The 22,206-nt window shown below is 39.4% G+C and overlaps 1 protein-coding gene across 3 annotated transcripts in view; it reads right to left on the bottom strand.

Moving 5' to 3' along the window:
• Positions 1-3,789: 3,789 nt before the first annotated feature.
• PELI1 (pellino E3 ubiquitin protein ligase 1) overlaps positions 3,790-22,206 on the bottom strand; it is a 66,256-nt gene continuing 47,839 nt past the window's right edge. For 2 of the 3 annotated variants that reach the window (XM_017890034.1, XM_017890032.1), the window contains 6 exons: positions 19,766-19,905; positions 16,289-16,418; positions 11,310-11,411; positions 7,333-7,530; positions 7,049-7,237; positions 3,792-6,179 (listed from right to left, as the gene is read on the bottom strand). In XM_017890034.1, the coding sequence (XP_017745523.1) occupies positions 5,613-6,179; positions 7,049-7,237; positions 7,333-7,530; positions 11,310-11,411; positions 16,289-16,418; positions 19,766-19,836 (1,257 nt within the window). In that variant the 5' untranslated portion in view covers positions 19,837-19,905 and the 3' untranslated portion in view covers positions 3,792-5,612. Of the gene's footprint in view, positions 6,180-7,048; positions 7,238-7,332; positions 7,531-11,309; positions 11,412-16,288; positions 16,419-19,765; positions 19,906-22,206 lie in introns of all 3 variants that reach the window. The other variant, XM_017890033.1, reaches the window with a different exon arrangement.

The following is a 22,206-nucleotide window of genomic DNA, read 5'->3' as shown; positions in this document are numbered from 1 at the left end:
AATATTCCTAGGAGGGCGCATTTAGAATAGTGCTTGACACACAGCAAACACGCACGTTAGCTGTGAGGAATGCTTGTATGCTGTGGCTTACTATTCACACACATAGCTGAGCTGACAATTTAATGTTAACCTAAAGAACCCAGCATTCCTATTGCATCATCTAACACAATGTATGGACATGGTATTTTATGGTGATTATTAGGAAAACTTTTGACCTTATTATTGTTTTTTGTTGATAATTATCAAATACAGGCCTATTTTCTTCAGGGAAATTGGACACTAAAATCTGGACTTATATTCAGGTTTAAGAATTCTGTTTTCCATAAGCACTCAAATATTTTTTCAAAAACTTTAAAAGCAAAGCACAACCTGTGCTCTGCCACTGCCAAAAAAGATTTGAAGCAGCTAAATATTAATATTCAAGAAAATTGAAGACTTTTTTTTTTTTTTTTTTTAAAGGCAAGAACCAAGGAAAAAGGTGTATATGGTGAGGAGGAAGAAAAACTTTATCAGAATACTTTGACTAAATGAAAGGATTATAGTTGAAAACAAAACTTCATTTCCTTAGAAGGAAGCCAAAGCAAAGACAGAAACATGAGAGGTGTCCCAACTCTCTTCAATGAAAGGAAACTCAGCATTAATCAGTTTCTAAGCTAGCGTGGGGTATATAGAGAACACTGATCATAATGGTTGAGAACTTTGATAGTAGTTAATAGTGGAGATGTCCTTCCTTTGGCAAATGTCTTGTCTAACAGCTGACTCAGTCTAATACTCAGGACTGCGTTCCTGATTCCTCCATCAGTGCGCCTCATCCCCTAAAAGGTTCTTCCTATAATCTCTACTTCAACAAATGGCAGTTCCATCCTTCTAGTTGTTGAGTCATCCTTGATCCCTCTTTTGTCTTTCAAACCCTGTAGCTGATCTGCTAGCAAATGCTGTCAGGTCTGCCTTTAAAACACATTCAGAATCTGATCACTTTTCAAACCACCTCCACTGCCACCACTTTATCCAAACCATGGTTTATCTCCAGGATTACTGCAATGCTTTCCCTGATCCTACCTTCAGTGTACTCAGATCCTATTAAAATATGTCACATCAAGTCACTCACCTGCTCAAAACCCTCGTGTCCCAATCTCATTCAGAATTAAAGCCATAAATCCCAGGGGGCTCTCCAAAATCTATTGTCATCCCTATCTCTCACTTAAATTCTGTAATTTTACTTCTTTAACCTTACCTGCTATTCTTCCTTGATTCATACCACTTGGCATCACATGCTTCTTTGCTATTGTAGAAATATCCCAGACATGCTATTTCAGGGCCCTTTTAAGGGCCTTGTAGAGCTCTCTGCCTAAATGCCCCTCTAAGTGGCCACTCCCTTCTCTCTTCAGCTCTTTTAGAGCTTTATTCAAATACCACCATCCCAGTGGGGCTTTCCCTGGCCTTCCTGTTTGATATTACAAACACTACTCCTCCTGCCCCAGCATATGACATTTTGCATCTGCATCTCCTCTTTCTACTTTATTTGCCCCCTCAGCACAGTTCACTATCTATCATATTGTACATATATACATATTTACTTTTTCTTGCTCATTTCTATCTTGTCCACTAAAATACAAACATGATGAAGGCAGGGATCTTTTTTTTTCCCTGCTATATCACCTAGTTTAGGACAGGGCTTTGTGCACAGTGGGTATACAAAAATCTGTTTTAAGAAAGGAGAGGCAAGGCGTAGTGGCTCACGCTTGTAATTGCAGCACTTTAGGAGGCTGAGGTGGGCGGATCACTTTAGTCCAGGAGTTTAAGACCAGCCTGACCAACATGGCAAAACCCCGTCTCTACCAAAAATACAAAAATTAGCCAGGTGTGGTGGTGGTCACCTGTAATCCTAGCTACTTGGGGAGGCTGAGGCAGGAAGAACTGCTTGAACCCAGGAGGTGGAGGTTGCAGTGAGCCAAGATGACACCACTGCACTCCAGCCTGGGCGACAGAATGAAATTCCATCTCAAAAAAAATAAAAAAAATAAGAAAGAGTAGAAAAAAATTGAGGACAAAACATTAAAGAATACTTATATAAGAGTAATTCTGAAAGTGAGGGTGACATAGAGTAACAGAGTTCAGTGATGTAGAGTTTTGCTGTTCTGATTTGCTATAGGTGCTTAGAGAAAAAAAGAGAATAGAATGGAACATAGGTTTATTAACCAGTGGTCTCTAAAGTGCGGTAGCACAGCAGGGTGTGGTGGCTCACACCTGTAATCCCAGCTCTTTGGGAGGCTGAGGCAGGAGGATTGCTTAAGAGCAGGAGTTTAAGACCGGCCTGGGAAATCTAGTGAGACCACGTCTCTACTGAAGATGAAAAAAATTAGCCAGGAATGGTGGTGTGTATCTGTAGTCCCAGCTACTCAGGAGGTAGAGGTGGAAGAATTGCTTGAGCCTGGGAGGTTGAGGCTGTGGTGAGCTGTGATCGCACCATTGCAGTCCAGCCTGGGCAAGAGAACAAGACCCTGTCTTAAACAAACGAACAAAAAAAGTGGTAGCACAAGACGATCCACTGCAATGAAGGGCCAAAGTATTAGAATTATGTTGATCTTATAACCTTAGAGACATAACAAGTGGACTTTCACCGGTGCCCTCAGTCTGGGTCAGAAGGGAAGAGTGAAGTGGGACACTCAAATGTTAGAAGTAATCCCAGCACTTTGGGAGACCAAGGTGGGTGGATCACAAGGTCAGGAAATTGAGAGCATCCTGGACAACATGGTGAATCCTCGTCTGTACTAAAAATACAAAAATTAGCTGAGCATGGTGGCGCCTGTAGTCCCAGCAACTTGGGAGGCTCAGGCAGGAGAATGGCTTGAACCCGGGAGGCAGAGGTTGCAGTGAGCCGAGATGGCGCCACTGCACTCCAGCCTGGCGACATAGCGAGACTCCGTCTCAAAAAAAAAAAAAAGAAGTAATTACATACTTTATTTATTCCTACCCTGCTTTACATGTACTGGAAGACTTTTACATGAGGGAAGAGAGTAAAGAAGGCTGCAAGAGGATAACCTAGCAAAAGAACTCCGATGTCCGAATGGCTGCCCTTCATGTCTTGCTTCATTACCCTACCATGTTAGATAAAGGGAAATTTAATTCCTTGAACAAATTAAGTAGTATTTAAATATGAAGATTACTTTGATAAAAGAGTTAAGCCATAAAGATTATCTTTCTTGAGAGTGATTTCTTGGGGAGACCTAAATACAACTTTTTCTCCTCCTTGGCCAGAATACTGACATTCCCTTAACACAACTGAGTACTTACAAGTAAAAGTGTGCTATTAGGCCATGGCAAAATAACAGATCCAGTATTCAAAATGCTTGAACAGCAAACACCCAACTGATCATTTACATTGCCTGAGTTTTCAAAACTTGAATGTGATAGAAAATGAGCCAGGTTTTTTCCTGTTAGAAGAAATTGTCTTTACCTGTTAGAAGAAAATGCAGGCAACTTTAGGAAGGGCGTGAAACTTTTATGGTTATGAAGGCACTATTTAAATAGTCTAACATGCAACTTACAGGTGCCAACTCCCTAGCAAGGCTTAACTTAGACAAGTCCTCAATTATTCAACCACTAACAAAGTTTCTTTATTAATAAGAGATGCTTTTCAAAAAGAACCAGAGACTTTAAAGTGTTACATTAAATGCAAACTCTTCATCTGTTTCAACTGAGTATTTTTGGAGTGTGGAATAGAGTTGTCCACAGTTTTCACTTCTCATTAATCATTCTCGATTATGCAAAAATGAACTCACAGAGACAAATTCAAATATCTATTTTGAAAAGTATTTACTTAGTTTAAATAAATTAATGGCAAATAAAAATTAAGCTACAATATATAGCCTGAATAGAAATGACTAGAACAAATACAACACAAGACTTGCTTTCTTGCATTAGTCACAAAGCATGTGACAATCTAGAAAACTTCAAAATCAATTATATTTCTTTGAAAAAGGGGTAACAGCAGTTACTGATACATCACAACTAATAAACTTATAATACAAGTTCCTGACATGCATTTCCTGAGTGAACCCAAATGATCATTTTTAAAAACAAGGAAGTTTTGACAGTTGAAGTAAAATAAAATAGTTCATGGCTTCTAAGCAACAAGTTTTGTTTTTTAAAAACCAAAAGAAAATTCAGAACAGTTTTGTAAGAGGATAAATTAAAGCTATGCTAACATATATAAAACTTTGCTACAGTCAATTAAGTATTACACAACTTTTCAAACTAAAGGAAAACAAATCAAAATATTAAAAAAAGATACTGTCTAATCTAAAAGTGTACTGGTTTCTACAAGTGTCAAAAACAGATTTGATGTAGTGCAACTGTCTATACTTGTGGTGCCTTTGAAAAAAGGGTGGGAAGGAAGGGAGAGAAGAAACTCCTTCTTGCTTTTGGAAGCAAAAGACATATTGGAATTAGAGAATAAACAGACCATGCAGTGCATCACTCCACGCTGCAGTCATTGGTGCTCATCTACCAACCAAACATTTACTTAAGTCTCACTGTGGCAATCTCCTTAGGATTCAAACCCAGAGTTAAGGCTGGTCTGCTAGAAAGGGGGGCACTATTGTCATTCAACCCTTTAGATCTCTAGATTTCCTTATGCCTGAATAAGGCCAAATACAGAATAATTAATTAAGCATCTTTTTCCAAAAGCAAATCAAGTCACTCTCCTTTCTTGCTAATTTATACTTTTTCTTATGGGAATGATTTTTTTCTAGGAACAGTGAACAGATGAACCACAGTTTATATCCAAAAAAATAAACTTGCCAAATGCTGCTGATACTAAAACAGATTAGTTATCATGGGAGAAAATAGATAATCTAGATTAAATTGCATATTCAAAGGAGCATATAAAATGTTTCTTAGCATTAAGTTTTGTTATAGTACTACGCTCAAGAGAAACATTAAGAAAAAATCTTTCCTGATTATCTTTAATGTGGTTAAAAACAAACACCTTTCACACAATGGTAATTAATATGAATTTGGTCTTACAAATTACAAAGTATTCTAATTTACCAAATTCCATATTTAGATTGGGGTGGTTCTCTTGTCCTTCTTCCTAACTTTGCAAATCCTTGAGCTAGGTGTGCTCACTAAGCTACCATTCACACCAAGGGTGTGACACCATCGTGACCATGCTATTCTATCACGAACATTCTAACGTAAAATAGAAAAAAGTTAATATACATGTTGCTGTATTTTACAACGTTTGCAACAAACTGTAAACTAACATAGTTTGAACCAACAGTACCCTCAGTTATACAAAACAATTTCAGCACTGAGGATGGGTGATTCAAAAACACTAAAAGGAAGGCATCAAATTAGACTATGTCTTTTTCTCCTCAAAATATATTTTCAAAACTCAGAATTCAGAATACTGATACTTTCAGTAATTCCTTTGCTTGAGTTTCCCAGATTTTTGCTCAGAAACTGCTATTTATTATAAATGTTTTAAAAAATTCTTCATCTTAATGCAAATGACCAGAGCAGAAAAACTGTGACGTGGACAACAGGTTCGAAAACCCAACTCACTTAGCTTATAAATTTATAATGTAGTCCTGGAGGACAATGGTCTGTTAGTCTAGAGGTCCTTGAAAAATAAGTCTGATGTAGCCTTGTTCACCAGCCAACTGATGTGCACAAAAGGGACAGGCTGCATGAAAAGTATGAGTACCATGAGGAAGCGGGATCTGGGACCAATAGGCAGTTGTCTTTTCTGAACACACATGCCCACACGGGCTAAACGCATGGGTTGGAGGGCCGGCGTCCACATAAAATCCAGCTTCACATCCAAGCCACAGAGGAACATAGGGACCGACAGACCTACACATAGGACATTCACGATCTTTTCCATCACGTTCTTCTTTGTTTCCCCAGTTATGATAGCCATGTACATGGCCGCAGTTTAGATATACCCATGGTTGTTTTTCATCTACAACATCTTTCCTCTTCATACTAGGAAATGCTAGTGTGTTGAACCCTACAGGGCACTGAGGTCGTGCTGCATTGATTTCCTGTCTTAAAGCCTCCAAATGCTTCACGGTAGGAGTGTGGGAAAGGCCTTCTGCAGTACGCCACAGCAATGTTGCACCACAGAGGTCAATTAACGAGCCATCTTGTAACTGATTGGTTTCAATTTCCACCTAGAGAAGACAAGAGTTGAAAAACATATTCACCACTCTGTTTGGGATTTTTACATAAGCGTTTTGGTTTTAAGTACTCCTTACTCAAGAAATGAGATTTCCTAGGATTTTCACTAAATATTCAAGAAATGGACAGTAGTTATCAAAATGTAAGTTTGAAAATCAAGGATAAAATATCAAACATTAACATATTTCTTTTTAGCCTTATGGTAAAGACAACTTATGATTAAAACACCTGGCTAATCAATAAGTCTAATATTTTTAATGAGGTAAATATGGTCAAAGATATACAGATGGCTGAAAAGATCAGAGTGCTGTTTAGTTTAAGAAAGCTTAGGTTTTAAAGGATATTAACATGATATGACAGAAGAACAAACTTTCAGAGTTTACCAATTTTTTTTTTTTTTGAGACAGAGTTTTGCTCTTATTGCCAGGCTGGAGTGCAATGGCGTGATCTCGGCTCACCACAACCTCCACCTCCTGGGTTCAAGTGATTCTCCTGCCTCAGCCTCCTGAGTAGCTGGGATTACAGGCATGCGCCACCATGTCCGGCTTATTTTGCATTTTTAGTAGAGACAGGGTTTCTCCATGTGGGTCAGGCTGGTTTCAAACTCCTGACCTCAGGTGATCTGTCTGCCTTGGCCTCCCAAAGTGCTGGGATTACAGGTGTGAGCCACCGTGCCTGGTTACTAAATGAAATATTAACATACTGACCTCTAATATAGAATTTGGTAGTCAGTGTTTGATAGCCTTAGTATTCTGTATTGGCAATAGGTTTAAGAGTTTTCTGGAATGTATGTAATGCATTCAGTTCAACTCATCCTATGTGTTTATTGTAGCTAATTAAGAAAATACCATTCAGTACTTACCATTTTTCCTCTCTGCTGAGCTGATCTGGTTTCACGCAGGCTAAATACATTTCCACACACCGATATTTCTCTCCATATTCCAGGCTTGGAGTCTTCTGTGAACCCATTGCGTGGATGCATCACAAGAACACCATTAGTGGTCAAACCATCCATCTGCCCATCTGATGTCTTCCATTTGGCAGCCTTCTCCTAGTAGAAATAATAGAAGTGAGCTTCCAATTACTTGTAATTTGGAATGAAAGCTAGTATAAAAGAAAGCATCATTTAGAAAAAAAGCTTTTTACCCCAAGAAAGATGTTTTTTGATGAGTCAAATCCTGCGGCATAAATCCGTGCTGTAAAGGGAGGATTCCGTTCACATATGATTCTACAGGCAAATCTTGATATAGTACTTTGTACTGACTGTGTATCAGAATTACTTTGACTTCCAGGAACTGTGTCAGTTACTACAAAATCAATGGGGCTTTCAGTTGACCGGCCAATCTGAGGGAAAAAAAGTATCTATAAACCCATCAAAGAACACAGTGGAAAATTCATTCAAGAAAGGCACAATAAGGAGAAAACATTAGGCCTCTGAAATTTCTGAAGTTGAAGCTTACCATACTTAACGTTGGGGGCATCTATTCTCTTGAAAACTAATCAGACTGTCTCTGATGAAGTAATCACGTAGGGCGTGGAATTAAATGAGAACTTACAACAATATACGAAACCCTCAGGAAATGAAGAGTTCAGGAACGGCTGAAATTTCTAGATGGCTGCAGATTTTAACCCTTTTGGATGGAAATATGTGTATCATGTAGATTTCTTCTCTTTAGAGATATTTAAAGAGATATTCTATTTATTTAACAGAATATAGTGAACATATATAAGTAAATATTTTAGGATGACTGCAGAACATTACACTATAAATACCATTTACTTAATTAATTACCATTAATTAAGCTGAAATGCAGTGCTGTCTTCAGGTGCTATAAGAGGTATACAAGACTGCTGATCCTTATGTCAAGGGCTTACATAGCCTTGCTTTGAGGTCTTATGTATACTTCATATATTTTCCTGTTTCTTTTCTGCCAGGTTGTCAGCTATCACTCCTTGTTTTTGGTCAAGCCTGTATCCAGAAACAAGCCCCTCTTTTAACTGGCTACTCTTACTCTGTTATGGTTTGAGAAATCAAATAACCTACTTCAGAGAAAAGTATTTCAAAAGGTTCTGGTGAGAGCCTAAGGGATTCTCTAGGGAGCATAGAAAAGGAATTTCACTGCATCAACTTTGTGGCATTTATTTTATATATATACTCTTCCTGGTTCTTGGGGATATTTCAGAGAGACAAGGCTCCCAGATAAGAGTTCTGGATGGGTGAGGTGTCAGAGATTTCAAAACATCTTCAGAGGCACTAGCTAGTTAATAAGTTAATTGCATTTTCAAAGCTGAAAAGAAAAAAGGAAATCAATGGGTAGATGACAATAGTCACAAGTGTCACAGGACTTTAAAGGAAACATTTGGAAATTATCAGTTCATGAATGTATCTGTTATAAAGTAGTATCATAAAATTGAAGAATGTGGGTACTGAGAAAAAATACTGACCCTCTACAAAGATAAAGACTCTTACTCGTTACATATTTTAGCCTTAAGTTCCTCATATCAGCACACTTTCAGATAAACCTCTTTAGTGTTTTTGTCCAATTGTCAAGTATAAATAAAGTCTTTATATTTAGATTGGATAGTTTTAGAGGGAAACTAGTTAACAAATACAAGATTGGATATTCCTTTTCTTTATTCTTAAAAATAAACATATCTTAAATGGCCTCAGATCTTTGAAACTAAAAATATTTCCCCAAACACAAAGGCTCTTTAAAGGCTAAAAGATATAGGCCAAGGATTGAACTAATACTCAGAATCAACAGAAGTAGCACTTATTTGGAAAGAGACTGTTCCAGAGAGCTAACATTTCAACTTGGTCTTGGAAGAGTATTTAAGACACTGAAGCAATATTTGTAATGACAATGACAATGAGAAGGAAGAAACTTAAGTATCTATAAAGGGAAAAAAAACACCATGAATGTGATCAGATGCCAAAATCTGATTGTTACTAATTCTTCCCCTTTCTAACTGCTATTATTAGCATTAAAAATACAGCTCTTTTGTTACTCTCCCTCACCCTCATGAGAAAACTCAATGGTTCCTTATAGCTTATCCAAAATTTGTAGTTTATTATTTCTGATAATAGTTAGAAACTGACTCAAGATTTGCCTCCCATCTACCAATCCAGCCAAATTTCCTGCTATTTGTGTATACTAGCTACAAGTAGCTCATTCATCAATCTTTTACCACACTGTGTACTTCCTCTTTGCCATCTCTTTTGCCAGATGCTTTTTTCTACTGGTTGCTGGCAAAAATTGTACTTAACCTGATAAAAAGATCTACATGAAAAGACACCAGTATAAAGTCTCTTCTCCATCTTTCTTCAACACAATCAATGTGCTTAAAATTTAGAGGGTCAGTACAGCACCTAGGCATGTAATCAGCTTGTAATGTCTCCCTTACTTCATAGTGCCAAACAATACATAGAGTTGGAGCTGGAACATCTGATGACTTGAACAACAAATGTTCCTGTTCAGTTTACAGGGTAGACAATCCTAGAATGTTTCTAATACAATTCCTCAAAGACTGGCTAGTTTTTCAAGGTAGTTTCTGATACATCACAGTCTTTTTGATGCAGAAATGTTTGGATTTTCCAAAGGTATAATACCTGTAGAAAGGACATAATCAGTTTATGATACTGGGAAAATTCTCTACTTTATGAAAAGACAAAACTCAAAATGTTAAAACTTATTTAAGGGCCTTCATTAGACGGTGAAGACATTGTTTCAGAATTCAGGATGCCTGGTTTAATTTCAGTTTTGCCCCCAAGTAACTTTATCATCATTAACTCACAAGACTTCAGTTAACTTCATCTACAAAAGATAAGGGGTAAACAAATAAATATAAGGTACTTTCTGAAGCTAAAATTCTAGCCTGTGACCAAATATCTTGGAGATACACACACACACACACACACACACACACACACACACACACCCCCATTTATCTATATTTTATTAAAGAGACAAAGTCTCACTATGTTGCCCAGGCTGGCCTCAAGCTATCCTCCCACCTCAGCCTCCTGAGTAACTGGGACTACAGGCCTAGTAGCAACTCGATTTTTAAAAAAGCTAAGCTCATTCATTTTCACTGCTTGTCAGTGAAACAAAATGTGAAAATCATCCTAAAGCTTTGTGTTAGGTTTTCTTGGATCTAAACATTAATCTTCATTAAAGATGTAATTTATTTTTGGTAAAAGAGAGGAAAACACAAATGCCCACATTCTAATATTAACTAGAGAAAAGAAATTCAGTATCTCATCTCATTAAAAGGGTTGAGCAGAGGGAGGGACTTCAAAGAAATATTTCACTATTGACTGAAATTAAATATATTTCCAGGCCTTTTCACTTTTATTTGCCTTGTAAAATAAAGAAAAATGGAAAAGTCCATGTGACGATAATTATAAAAGCAACATTATCAGATAATTTATGTTCTACTTAAGTTTGTTTTTAAAAAGCCTAAGCTTTGGAGAGCTCAATATTAAGGGAGAAGATCAAGGATTCTATTTACATCTTTGGAATTGACTGTCCTAAAATCTACCAGTTTACAAAAATATCAGCACTGGATTGGTACAAAAGTAAGAGAAAATACTTTTATTGCATGAGTAGCATTGACCAAATATGTGCTGAGAAAAAGGTCTGATTTCACATAGATAATAAAATAGTTAGCAAGTGCCTGGATTGTTTATTGCCTAGAGAGGAAGGTGGGAGGTAGTGGTAGAAAAAGTCACAAATGTGTGCAGAATATTTATTGTTTTCTTTTTTGGATAATAGCTACTATTCACTAAGTGTCTTTACTAAGTACCTGGCACAGTGCTGAGTACGTGTACTAGATCATTTAAGCCTCTTAACAGTCATAGGGGAGAGTCTATTATCTGCACTTTACAGAGAAGGAAACTGAAGTATATAATGGCTATGTAATATTTACCAGTAATTCTTATTCCGGAGCCTATCTCAACTGTGCTAGACTGACTTCTATTTATGAGGGTTAGCAATCAATCTATATTTTAATAAAATACAATATAAATATATGATAATCCTTTATCTGATCTCAGCAAAACACACCAATAGATTTTTAACTTTTTTGTTTTTTAAGAAAAAAAATTTTAGATGTTATAATACCTGAAACATATCGGTGTTGCTGTCATGAGTATATTCAACCACCACAGTCTGGGCCCGAGATAAAGTATATGATATGCTATGCTGGTCCTTGTTGCTTATTGCCTAAGAATGAAAAAGTTAACAGCAAAAATTAGTAGGCAGGTCAATCCAATCAGATAATCTTTTCATTAAAAAAAGGGAAAACTATTTATCAAATACATGACATACTTATATATTTTCCCCCTGAAATTTAGAGAGGCTAATAACTCCTGTCAGTTGTGACAGTAGTTTCTTGGGTTGAATGGGGTATTGAAGAATATTTAGAAGCAGTTACAGAGTAAAAACATAATTTTCTTTCTTTTTTTTTTTTTTTAAAGATGGAGTCTTGTTCTGTTGCTTAGGCTGGAGTGCAGTGGTGCGATCTCGGTTCACTGCAACCTCTGCCTCCCGGGTTCAAGCGATTCTCCTGCCTCAGCCTCCCAAGCAGCTGGGACTACAGGTGCATGCTGCCATCCTGCCTAATTTTTTTTGTATTTTTAGTAGAGACGGCATTTCACCATGTTGCCCAGGCTGGTCTTGAACTCCTGAGCTAAGGCAATCCACCCGCCTCAGCCTCCCAAAGTGCTAGGATTACAGGCATGAGCCACCGTGCCTGGCCCATAATTTTCTTTTATCAAACCACTACACTCCCTTATTAAGTATTATAAATTATAAAACAATCAAAACCAAATCCCACATAAAAACAGAAAACAGGCCGGGCGCGGTGGCTCAAGCCTGTAATCCCAGCGCTTTGGGAGGCCGAGACGGGCGGCTCACGAGGTCAGAAGATCGAGACCATCCTGGCTAACATGGTGAAACCCCGTCTCTACTAAAAAATACAAAAAACTAGCCGGGCGAGGTGGCGGGCGCCTGTAGTCCCAGCTACTCGGGAGGCTGAGGCAGGAGAATGGCGTAAACCCGGGAGGCGGAGCTTGCAGTGAGCTGAGATCCGGCCACTGCACTCCAGCCCGGGTGACAGAGCGAGACTCCGTCTAAAAAAAAAAAAAAAAAACAGAAAACAACAGTACTGCTCTGATAAGAAGAAAATGCAAAATCTTGCAAAATAAGAGGAATTTTATTTTTGAAGTCATTCAGAGAGCTATAAAGTTCACTCATAAGCCAAGTTAACTGGTTTTCTAACCATTTTGTGACTCTACAGATGACAAATGTTTGCCATATGCTGGGTAAGATACAGAAAAATGCATTTGGGATTTGGTCCCAGGAGATAAAAGAAAAAATTCTTCAATAAACAAAAGAAACATTCATAGAATGATTAAACATTACCAAAGGAAAGGGATGTAATGCTTATGACTGTATTTCTGACTTTCTCTCAAACTAAAACATTGCTAAAAGAACTTTTCAGTTTTGTTTTCAAGTGTTTTCTATGTATATGAGTTGAAGATAATATCAAAGAAGGGGAAAAATCTAGTCATCACACAAAGGAAGTAGAAATGGGCTGCATAAAAAGAAAACAGACACAAAGACAGAAGAGATTAATTATATACAGCAAAGAAGCTGAATGAAAAAGTCCTTCTTAATTAGAAGTTTGGCATCATAAGCTTTTACTTGGTTTCAATTTGCGGCTAATCTGTAATAGATAAAGCCTTAAAACAACAGCTTTAAGATTGTCAAATTTCCAAATATCTACAAACAGAATACAGAAATACCCTATTTCCAAACACAGAGACTATACTAACGACTCAGCTTTATCAAAGCTTAATACTGCCACTTTTGCTTCTGATTTTTTTTTTTTTTTTTTTTTTTGCGACAGAGTCTCGCTCTGTTGCCTAGGCTGGAGTGCAGTGGCGCTAACTCAACTCACTGAAACCTCCGCCTCCCAGGTTCAAGTGATTCTCCTGCCTCAGCCTCCTGAGTAGCTGGGATTAAAGGTGCATGCCACCATGCCCGGCTAATTTTTGTATTTTTAGTAGAGATGGAGTTTTGCCATGTTGGCCATGCTGGTCTCGAACTCCTGACCTCATGATCCACCCGCCTCGGCCTCCCAAAGTGCTGGGACTACAGGCGTGAGCCACTGTGCCTGGCCTGCTTCTGATTTTTTTAAGGAATTAAACTACAGATACGACCGAGGCTGCCTACATGTCCCTCCCCATTCCCTTTTCTCTACAGAGGTATTCAACCTCAAGAATGCAGTGTAGATCATTTACATGCATGTTTTACATATTTCTTTCTACACATTTAGGTATTCATAAATACTATATAATACTTTTAATACATAATACTATATAATTCATACATACTATATAACCTGTTTTACAGGTTTTACACACACACACACACACACACACACACACACACACACACACACACGTTTTAAGAGACCAGGTTTCGCTATGTTGCAGAGGCTGAAGTGCAGTGGCTATTTACAGGCAGGAAAACGGCACACTACAGCTTTACCCTGTGCTCAAGTGATCTTCCTGCCTCTGCCTCCCAAGGAGCTGGGACTAACAGGCATGTGCCACTGGTTAAACAGCTGACTTTTCAATGAAATAATTACTCAGTATTTTGAAAATTAATTCTTAGTGGCTAAAGAGATTTTAAAACATTGGTTTTTTTGTGCTTTGAGATTGTAATCTTTGTTTGTTAGTTATTAAACCTACTCTTAGACTGAGAATAAAAACTATGTCTAGGCCGGGCGCGGTGGCTCAAGCCTGTAATCCCAGCACTTTGGGAGGCCGAGACGGGCGGATCACAAGGTCAGAAGATCGAGACCATCCTGGCTAACACGGTGAAACCCTGTCTCTACTAAAAAATACAAAAAAAAAAAAAACTAGCCGGGTGAGGTGGCGGGCGCCTGTAGTCCCAGCTACTCGGGAGGCTGAGGCAGGAGAATGGCGTAAACCCGGGAGGTGGAGCTTGCAGTGAGCTGAGATCCGGCCACTGCACTCCAGCCCGGGTGACAGAGCGAGACTCTGTCTCAAAAAAAAAAAAACTATGTCTAGTTAAGTTTGGTTCTCACTGGTCTAGAACTCAGGGTTTTACCTACTCATCCCAGATGACTGCCAGACTAAATGCTTAATTTTCATCATGACCTCACAAATACATTCCTCCAAAATTTAAAGAGGAAAGAGTCAATCTTTTTTCTGTTTTTTTTTTTTAAATTGAGACAGGGTCCCACGCTGTCACTCAGGCTACAGTGCGGTGGCATGATCTCAGCTCACTGCAGCCTCTGGCTCCCCAGCTCAAGTGGTCCTCCCACTTCAGCCTGCCAAGGAGCTGGGACTTCAGGGCATGCCACCATGCTTGGCTAATTTTTTGTGTGTTTGGTGAAGATGGAGTTTCACCATGTTGCCCAGGCTGGTCTCGAACTCCTGAGCTCCAGTTATCCGCCCACCTTGGCCTCTCAAGTGCTGGGATTACAGGTGTGAGCTACTGCATCCAGCCAAGGGTCAATCTGTGATCCCTAAGATTCTTATTGCCTAGTAAAGATGAAAGATGAAAAGGAGATAAGAATGAAAACATGAGGGCATGGCAGAGTAAAACAGGAAGAAAAGTACAGAATATGGTATTATAGAGGTAGGGATTAGAAATATTTTCCCTGATAGTGCTTTTCAACCAGAGGTAGTATTAGCTGTCTAAGGGGCATCTGAAAATATTTTGTGCATTTTTTGGCTGTTACAAGGATTTGCAGGCTCAAATGGCATTTTGTGGGTGAAGGACCCTTAAATGTCCTGTAGTATGTGGGAAAGTCCTAAACAATGAAAAAGTGGCACACCCAAAATGTCAAGAGCACTCCTGGGGGAGATACTGTAAGAAGCTCTTCAGATTGAATCAATCTGAGATTTACTTCCACCACCTGCTTAGCATATTCCTTCTCTCCAACGGAGCAAAAAGAAACTGTCCCCTTTCTGCACTAACTGGTTCCCAAATAGTAACAGAGGAGTCCTAGTCAAGGCCTAAGGATTCTTTCACAAATCAAACTGGATATAAAACAAAGCTGAGAAGCCAGTTACCTTCAGACACTGAAGCTGTGACCTAAAACCACATCATATGCCAATTTTTCTGTCTCTTGTTTATTTAACTTATAAAGATATGCTTCAGATGGTATAATATTAATGTACATTCTAGGGCTACTTAGCTAAAGATACAGGTACTTCCAGGAGTCAAAGAACTCTTTGTAATTTTTCTTATTTGCTCATTACAATATCAAATTCTTTATAACATAAAGTCTGTGTTATAAAATTGGAAGCAGACAAATTCACAGAAAATATAAAGATGTGAAATTCCCCCTCCTTGTCTGTCGCTCTAGGAAAAGCCCAAGTATCCTGAAATGGTGGTCCAGCTTCTGGAAATTTTGTTAGAAGAAGACGATGTGGCTAGAAGCATGAAATAGGCTGGGGGTGGGGAAGTTATATTGTAGATGCAGTTGGACATTGCTTTCATAACTTTGATTCAATTTAATAATTATTGAGGTCTACTTTGTGCAAGGTACTATGCTAAAATATACGAAGTTATAAACCAAAAATGAATACAACCAACACACAGAATCTTAGGTAAAGACTCTTAGTTTAAAAATTACCTTACCCAAACATGCTTCTAATACCTGAATACACATATTACACATCACATTCTTCATCCAGCCCAGGGAGGCTCCTCTAGTAACAGAGTGGGAATTTTCCATTTCTCAGGGCAGACAGCTGCCTAATTCCAGGTACTAGATAAAGCCCTGTCCCCCACCCCACCTCTTTTAATAAGGAAAGAGAATATTTCCTTCTAATTTCCCCCCCCTGATCCTGGTTTTCTTTTTTTTTTTTTTTTTTAAGTCCAATTCCCCTTCCATATGGCGGCTTTTCAAATACCATGTCTCCAAAGTCTCTTCTCCAATCCAAACAAAAGGAAATTTCTGAAATAGAAATGTGAGGGGAATGCTAGAGAATATAAACAACACATAAAAGTCTTTCAATTTCTCCAAGTTAATTTATGTAGCTTTTTTTTTTTTTTACCTTTGCAGCCTGAGGAGTACAAGCAATATGCACAGTGCTGGGCTTCACCCCATTTGCCTTAGGTCTTTTAAACAAAGCAAATCTACTTTTCCTCCTTCCTCTATCGCCATTTGGGAGAGACCCATTATACCTGATAGGGGGAAAAAAAGTATAGGTGATCTCTTGCAAGAACTGCACAATTATAAAACAAATGTTTGACTTTGCCTTGCAGAATCAATTCCCAATTAATTATCTATTAACACATTATAATTATTTAAAATTCCTTTGAGCAACTGTTGATCTTCATACCAGGTGCCAGTGTGTGAAACAAAATGATTCTTTTTCTGGCTTCATTCCAAGTCACAGAGAACCTTTTGGATTATACACAGATTCAAGTTATCTTTAATTTTTTTCCTTCCCTCTTTTATGGAAGATAATTAAGAGCTGATTAATGGCATGTCTGACTCCTTATGACTCATTCTGTTTTTTTAAGGTGAATTGTTTGCATGTGCTAATACAACCTTTAAAAAGTATAGTATGTATTGTTTAAAACACAATCTCCTTTATTTGTGAACCAAACACTTTAAACAGCTGAACTTTTGAAGTAAGGAATTTTTAGACTTGTTAAGTCTTAGCTACCTGAATGTACAAATGCACTCTCATTATATTAGCAGAACCTGTCCAATAGACATGTTTGCTAAGTAGTAAACATACTTTTGTTTTTCAGATCTTATGAACATTTCTCCATAACATGTACACATACACACACACACACGTACATCCTAAAGGTAAGCAAGTACTAAACCAATGGAAAAAAGTTAAAAACAAAATAAAAATATTTGGGTGTTTACTATATACCAGGCACTACTGAATGTTATCCCACACACATTACCTCACTAAATCTACCCTTGCAAAAATTCTACCAGATTGAAATCACTGTCCCCATTTTTACACGTTAGGAAACAGACTCAGAAGAATTATATTCTGAAGTGACACAGGCAAAGCCAGAATTTGAATTTAAGTATGTCTGTCATGTGGTTATGTCATTCTTTACTGCTTCATTGAGGCATAAGCAGTAGCTTAATAATAATCTTTCCTCATTCACTGTCCACCTCCCCTGCCCCCACCCCGATAAATCTTTGGTTTGATGATCTACCATATGTCAATCTAGGGGGAAATGAAGCAGGGAATAGGGACAGTTTTGAGGCTGGAGGAGGAGTGATTATAAAATGGCCTGTAATTGTGGCTAGCAAGGAAGAATGTTTTAAAGCTGAGAAGAGAGTTTACTCAATGCCTGCCATATATAGAAACTACACTGACCCTTTACAAAAAAATAAAACACTTTGTATTGGAGAAAGCCCTTGGTAATGTTGCTAGCCTTGCTGTAAGTCCAAAGTACAGCCCCTTAGCTAATAATTATTTTAGCTATTCTAGGCTTTATGTTGCCACCAGCCCTACTGTCAATTCCTCACTGCCCCTTAACTACTGTCCCCTGAGTTGCATGACTCATCCCACTTCTGGATCTCACTCTTTAGTCCCACATTGCGTTCCTGTAGTTCAAAGCTCTTTTCTAAGTAGCAATAGCATGAAACCTTGTCTAGCTTCACTTCTAGAGGGTTGAGAAGAAAAAGTATTTGCATTTTAGGACACCAAGTACCAGACACAGAGACAATTACTGTTGCTAATGATTAACTGAGGAACCTATAAGCTAAGACTGGCAGTTTAAAACCATAAGCTAAATTTTAAACTATTCTTCAAATGACTCTCAAATTTCCTGCTAGAAGAATTTAATCTGGAAAAGTTTTTGGTAGTTAAGAGCTGTTTGTCACTGATACCATTAAAATCTATGTGATTTGAAGTTCTAATACTGAAATTACTATGTTAAATTGATCATCTTTTAAAGTTTTGTTTCTGAGAAAAGAATTTTAAGTCTCAAAGGGCCTTAGAAGATCTTGTCTAATTGTCATTTTTACAGAGGAGGAAACTAAAGCCCAGGATAGGTCAGTGACGTGCCCAAGGTCACACAGCTAGCAGTGCTGGAACAAGCACTGGATTCTAAGATTCCTAACATCTAGTCAAGCTCAGTAACTCTGTATGATTTCCCCAGTTTCTCTAACTCTCTCATCTGAAACAACACATTCTCACTTTAACTTGACTCTCAAACATACTGCAATATCTCGAGTTGCTTTTTAGGCAAAAGCAGAGCAACAGCAGGGGGAAAATAAAATTAGCAATTTTCTTTTTTCTTCTTTTTTTCGAGACGGAGTCTCGCTTTGTTGCCCAGGTTGGAGTGCTCGGCTCACTGCAACGTCCTTTTCCTGGGTTCAAGTGATTCTCCTGCCTCAGCCTCCCAAGTAGCTGGGATTACAGAAATGCACTACCACGCCCAGTTAATTTTTGTATTTTTAGTAAAGATGGGGTTTCACCATGTTGGCCAGGCTGGTCTCGAACTCCTGACCTCAGGTGATCCACCCACCTTGGCCTCCCAAAGTGCTGGGATTACAGGTATGAACCACTGCACCCGGCCTAAAATGAGCAATTTTGTAGTTTCTGAGATCTCTAGTTAAGAAAGGCTAATACTGTGTCTCCACTTTGATAGTTACGACAAGTTTAAGTGGAACAAATTGAAATAATTTGGAATAACAGAATCATCTATTCCTCAATCTTCAGGTTCTATTTCTGTGAGTTACATGGATGAAATTACTTTAGGAGCTAACAAGTAGCTAGGTCCTGGGCTTCAGAGGCATTATACTGTCACCATACATATATACAACTCCTTTAACCAAAATGTACAGCGCAAACCAATAACTACCTTAGATGGGCAAAAGAATAAATGAAGACTAACCTACATGAAATGATTTAAAGCAGGCAAGGGAAAGGGAATTTTTGGTAAAGTCAGCTGAGACAAAACATGGGATAGGGAAGACAAATGGAATGACTGTGACAGTGGACAAATACACTTTTCATTTCATTTCATTTTTATCTGTTTTTTTTTTTTTCCTGAGACAGAGTCTCACTCTGTTGCTCAGGCTGGAGTACAGTGGCGCAATCTCAGCTTACTGCAACCTCTGCCTCCAGGGTTCAAGCAATTCCCCTGCCTCAGCCTCCCAGGTAGCTGGGATTACAGGCATGCGCCACCACGCCCGGATAATTTTTGTGTTTTGCGTAGAGATGGGGTTTCACCATGTTGGCCAGGCTGGTACTGGCCTCAGGTAATCTGCCTGCCTTGGCCTCCCAAAGTGCTGGGATTACAGGCGTTAGCCACCACGCCCAGACTTTCCATTTCATCTTTAAGAAACTTTGCCCTCTTTGCGGGTAAGGGTGAGAAAAAGTTTATGTCATATTTGAGTGGTTTTAAACAATAGCATGAATATGAGAATTAAAAGAGTTTCTTGATTTGGTAACACTACCAATTCCAAAAAAAAGTACTTATAGCCTAGATGCCAAAGTTAGCATATATTATTAAACTGTGTGTCTTATCAAATGGAGAAACCTTACCCTAAGACAATGAGTTCACCATATTTTACTGGTGCTTTAGATGGATGATTTTCTTGATCAGGAGAAAACATGAGCTTGGCTGTCTTTCTCAAATCTTTGTTCACTGGTCAGGAGCCTTGGGACACCTTTTGCATTATTTCCTAGAGGGGAAAAGTTTTCATTAATAATGTGAACAATTCATTTCAGTTTAAATAAAGATGTTATTTTCCAGCGGTCCTCTTGAACACAATATTATGCAAAGCATCACATGGTATATACATTTTATGGGACACTTTGCCCAATAATGATTATACATTTTACAAAACTGTTTAAATAAGTCAAAAAGGCAAATTTGAAGACTTCCACTTACAGAAGCATACAGCAGATAATACTTTTGCCTGATATATCCCAGACTCGGAGCTAAAGAAGGCAGCAACCTGGAAATGCCAACTGGCACAAACAAAGCCACAACAAAAGCTTGCTCTCCCTAGCCAAAGAAACAAGAAAGGGACAGCCTGGCAAGACGGAAAACTTTTGACAGTAACTGCTCCACTCCAGCCAAACCCAGTAAAAAGTTTTGCCCCACCACCACCACCCACACCAACAAAAGCTAAGTGAGGAGCCTTGACTTCCAGCTCATAAACCATAGTGAGGAGCTCCAATGCCCTACTGGGGCAATGTCAAAGTAGGCCAAGTAGGGAGCCAGTGGTGTCAAGCTAGACTTCTAGACCAAGCTAGACCGGGCATGCCCCAACACCTATCCCAGTGGTGTCAGCTAGACTTCTACCCCCCACCCACCAAAAACAAGAAGGATCCTCTTCCTGACGCGTCAGTAGAGGCTGAGTAGGGACCCTTGACTTATACATCCACCTGGAAGTAATGAGGCACCCCCTATGACCTTGCCAAAGCAATGTCAATAAAAGCCAGTGGAAACAGAAGGTTTAGATAATATCCAGAGTCTAGGAACATAATATGAAAATATCTAGTTTTAACAGAAAATCACTCATCCTAGCAAGAACAATATTTAAAACAATACAAAACATAGGCTGGGCGCAGTGGTTCACGCCTGTAATCCCAGCACTTTGGGAGGTCGAGGCAGACGGATCACTTGAGGTTGGGAGTTTGAGACCAGCCTGACCAACATTTAGAAACCTTGTCTCTACTAAAAACACAAAATTAGGGGGAGGCGCGCCCAAGAGGGCCAAATAGGAATAGCTCCAGCCTCCAGCTCCCAGCGTGAGCGACACAGAAGACAGGTGATTTCCACATTTTCAACTGAGGTACCGGGTTCATCTCACTGGGGCGTGTTGGACACTTGGCACTGGTCTGCGGGTGCAGCCTGACCAGCAAGAGCTGAAGCAGGGCGAGGCATTGCCTCACCTGGGAAGCGCAAGGGGGAAGGGAATTCCTTTTCATAGCCAAGGGAAATTGAGACACACAACACCTGGAAAATCGGATAACTCCCACCCTAATACTGTGCATTACCAAGGGTCTTAGGAGATGGCACACCAGGAGATTATATCCCACACCTGGCCCAGAGGGTCCCACGCCCATGGAGCCTCCCTTATTGCTAGCACAGCAGTCTGAGATCTAACTGCAAGGTGGCAGCCAGGCTGGGGGAGGGGCGCCACCATTGCTGAAGTTTAAGTAGGTAAACAAAGCTGCTGGGAAGCTCGAATTGGGTAGAGTCCATCACAGCTCAAGGAGGCCGGCCTGCCTCTATAGACTCCTCCACTGGGGACAGGGCATAGCTAAACAAAAAGCAGCAGAAACCTCGGCAGAGGTAAATGCCCCTGTCTGACAGCTTTGAAGAGAGCACTGGATCTCCCAGCATGGAGGTTGAGATCTGAGAACGGACAGACTGCCTGCTCAAGTGGGTCCCTAACCCCTGAGTAGCCTAACTGGGAGACATCCCCCACTAGGTGCAGACCGACACCTCACACCTCACACCTCACACAGCGGGGTACACCCCTGAGACGAAGCTTCCAGAGCAAGAATCAGACAGCAACTCTCGTGGTTCAGCAATATTCTATATTCTGCAGCCTCCGCTGCTGATACCCAGGCAAACAGGGTCTGAAGTGGACCTCAAGCAAACTCCAACAGACCTGCAGCTGAGGGTCCTGACTGTTAGAAGGAAAACTAACAAACAGAAAGGACACCCACACCAAAACCCCATCTGTACGTCACCATCATCAAAGACCAAAGGCAGATAAAACCACAAAGATGGGGGAAAAGCAGTGCAGAAAAGCTGGAAATTCAAAAAGTCAGAGCACATCTCCCCCTCCAAAGGAACGCAGCTCATCGCCAGCAACGAAACAAAGCTGGATGGAGAATGACTTTGACGAGTTGAGAGAAGAAGGCTTCAGTCGATCAAACTTCTCAGAGCTAAAGGAGGAACTACGTAACCAGCGCAAAGAAACTAAAAACCTTGAAAAAAGATTTGACGAATGGCTAACTAGAAT

The sequence above is a fragment of the Rhinopithecus bieti genome, unplaced genomic scaffold, assembly GCF_001698545.2.
Source record: "Rhinopithecus bieti isolate Rb0 unplaced genomic scaffold, ASM169854v2 scaffold_19018, whole genome shotgun sequence".
NCBI classification, from domain to species: domain Eukaryota; kingdom Metazoa; phylum Chordata; class Mammalia; order Primates; family Cercopithecidae; genus Rhinopithecus; species Rhinopithecus bieti.
The sequence above is the reverse complement of the archived record's forward strand: the minus strand, read 5'-3'. Positions and strand labels throughout refer to the sequence as shown.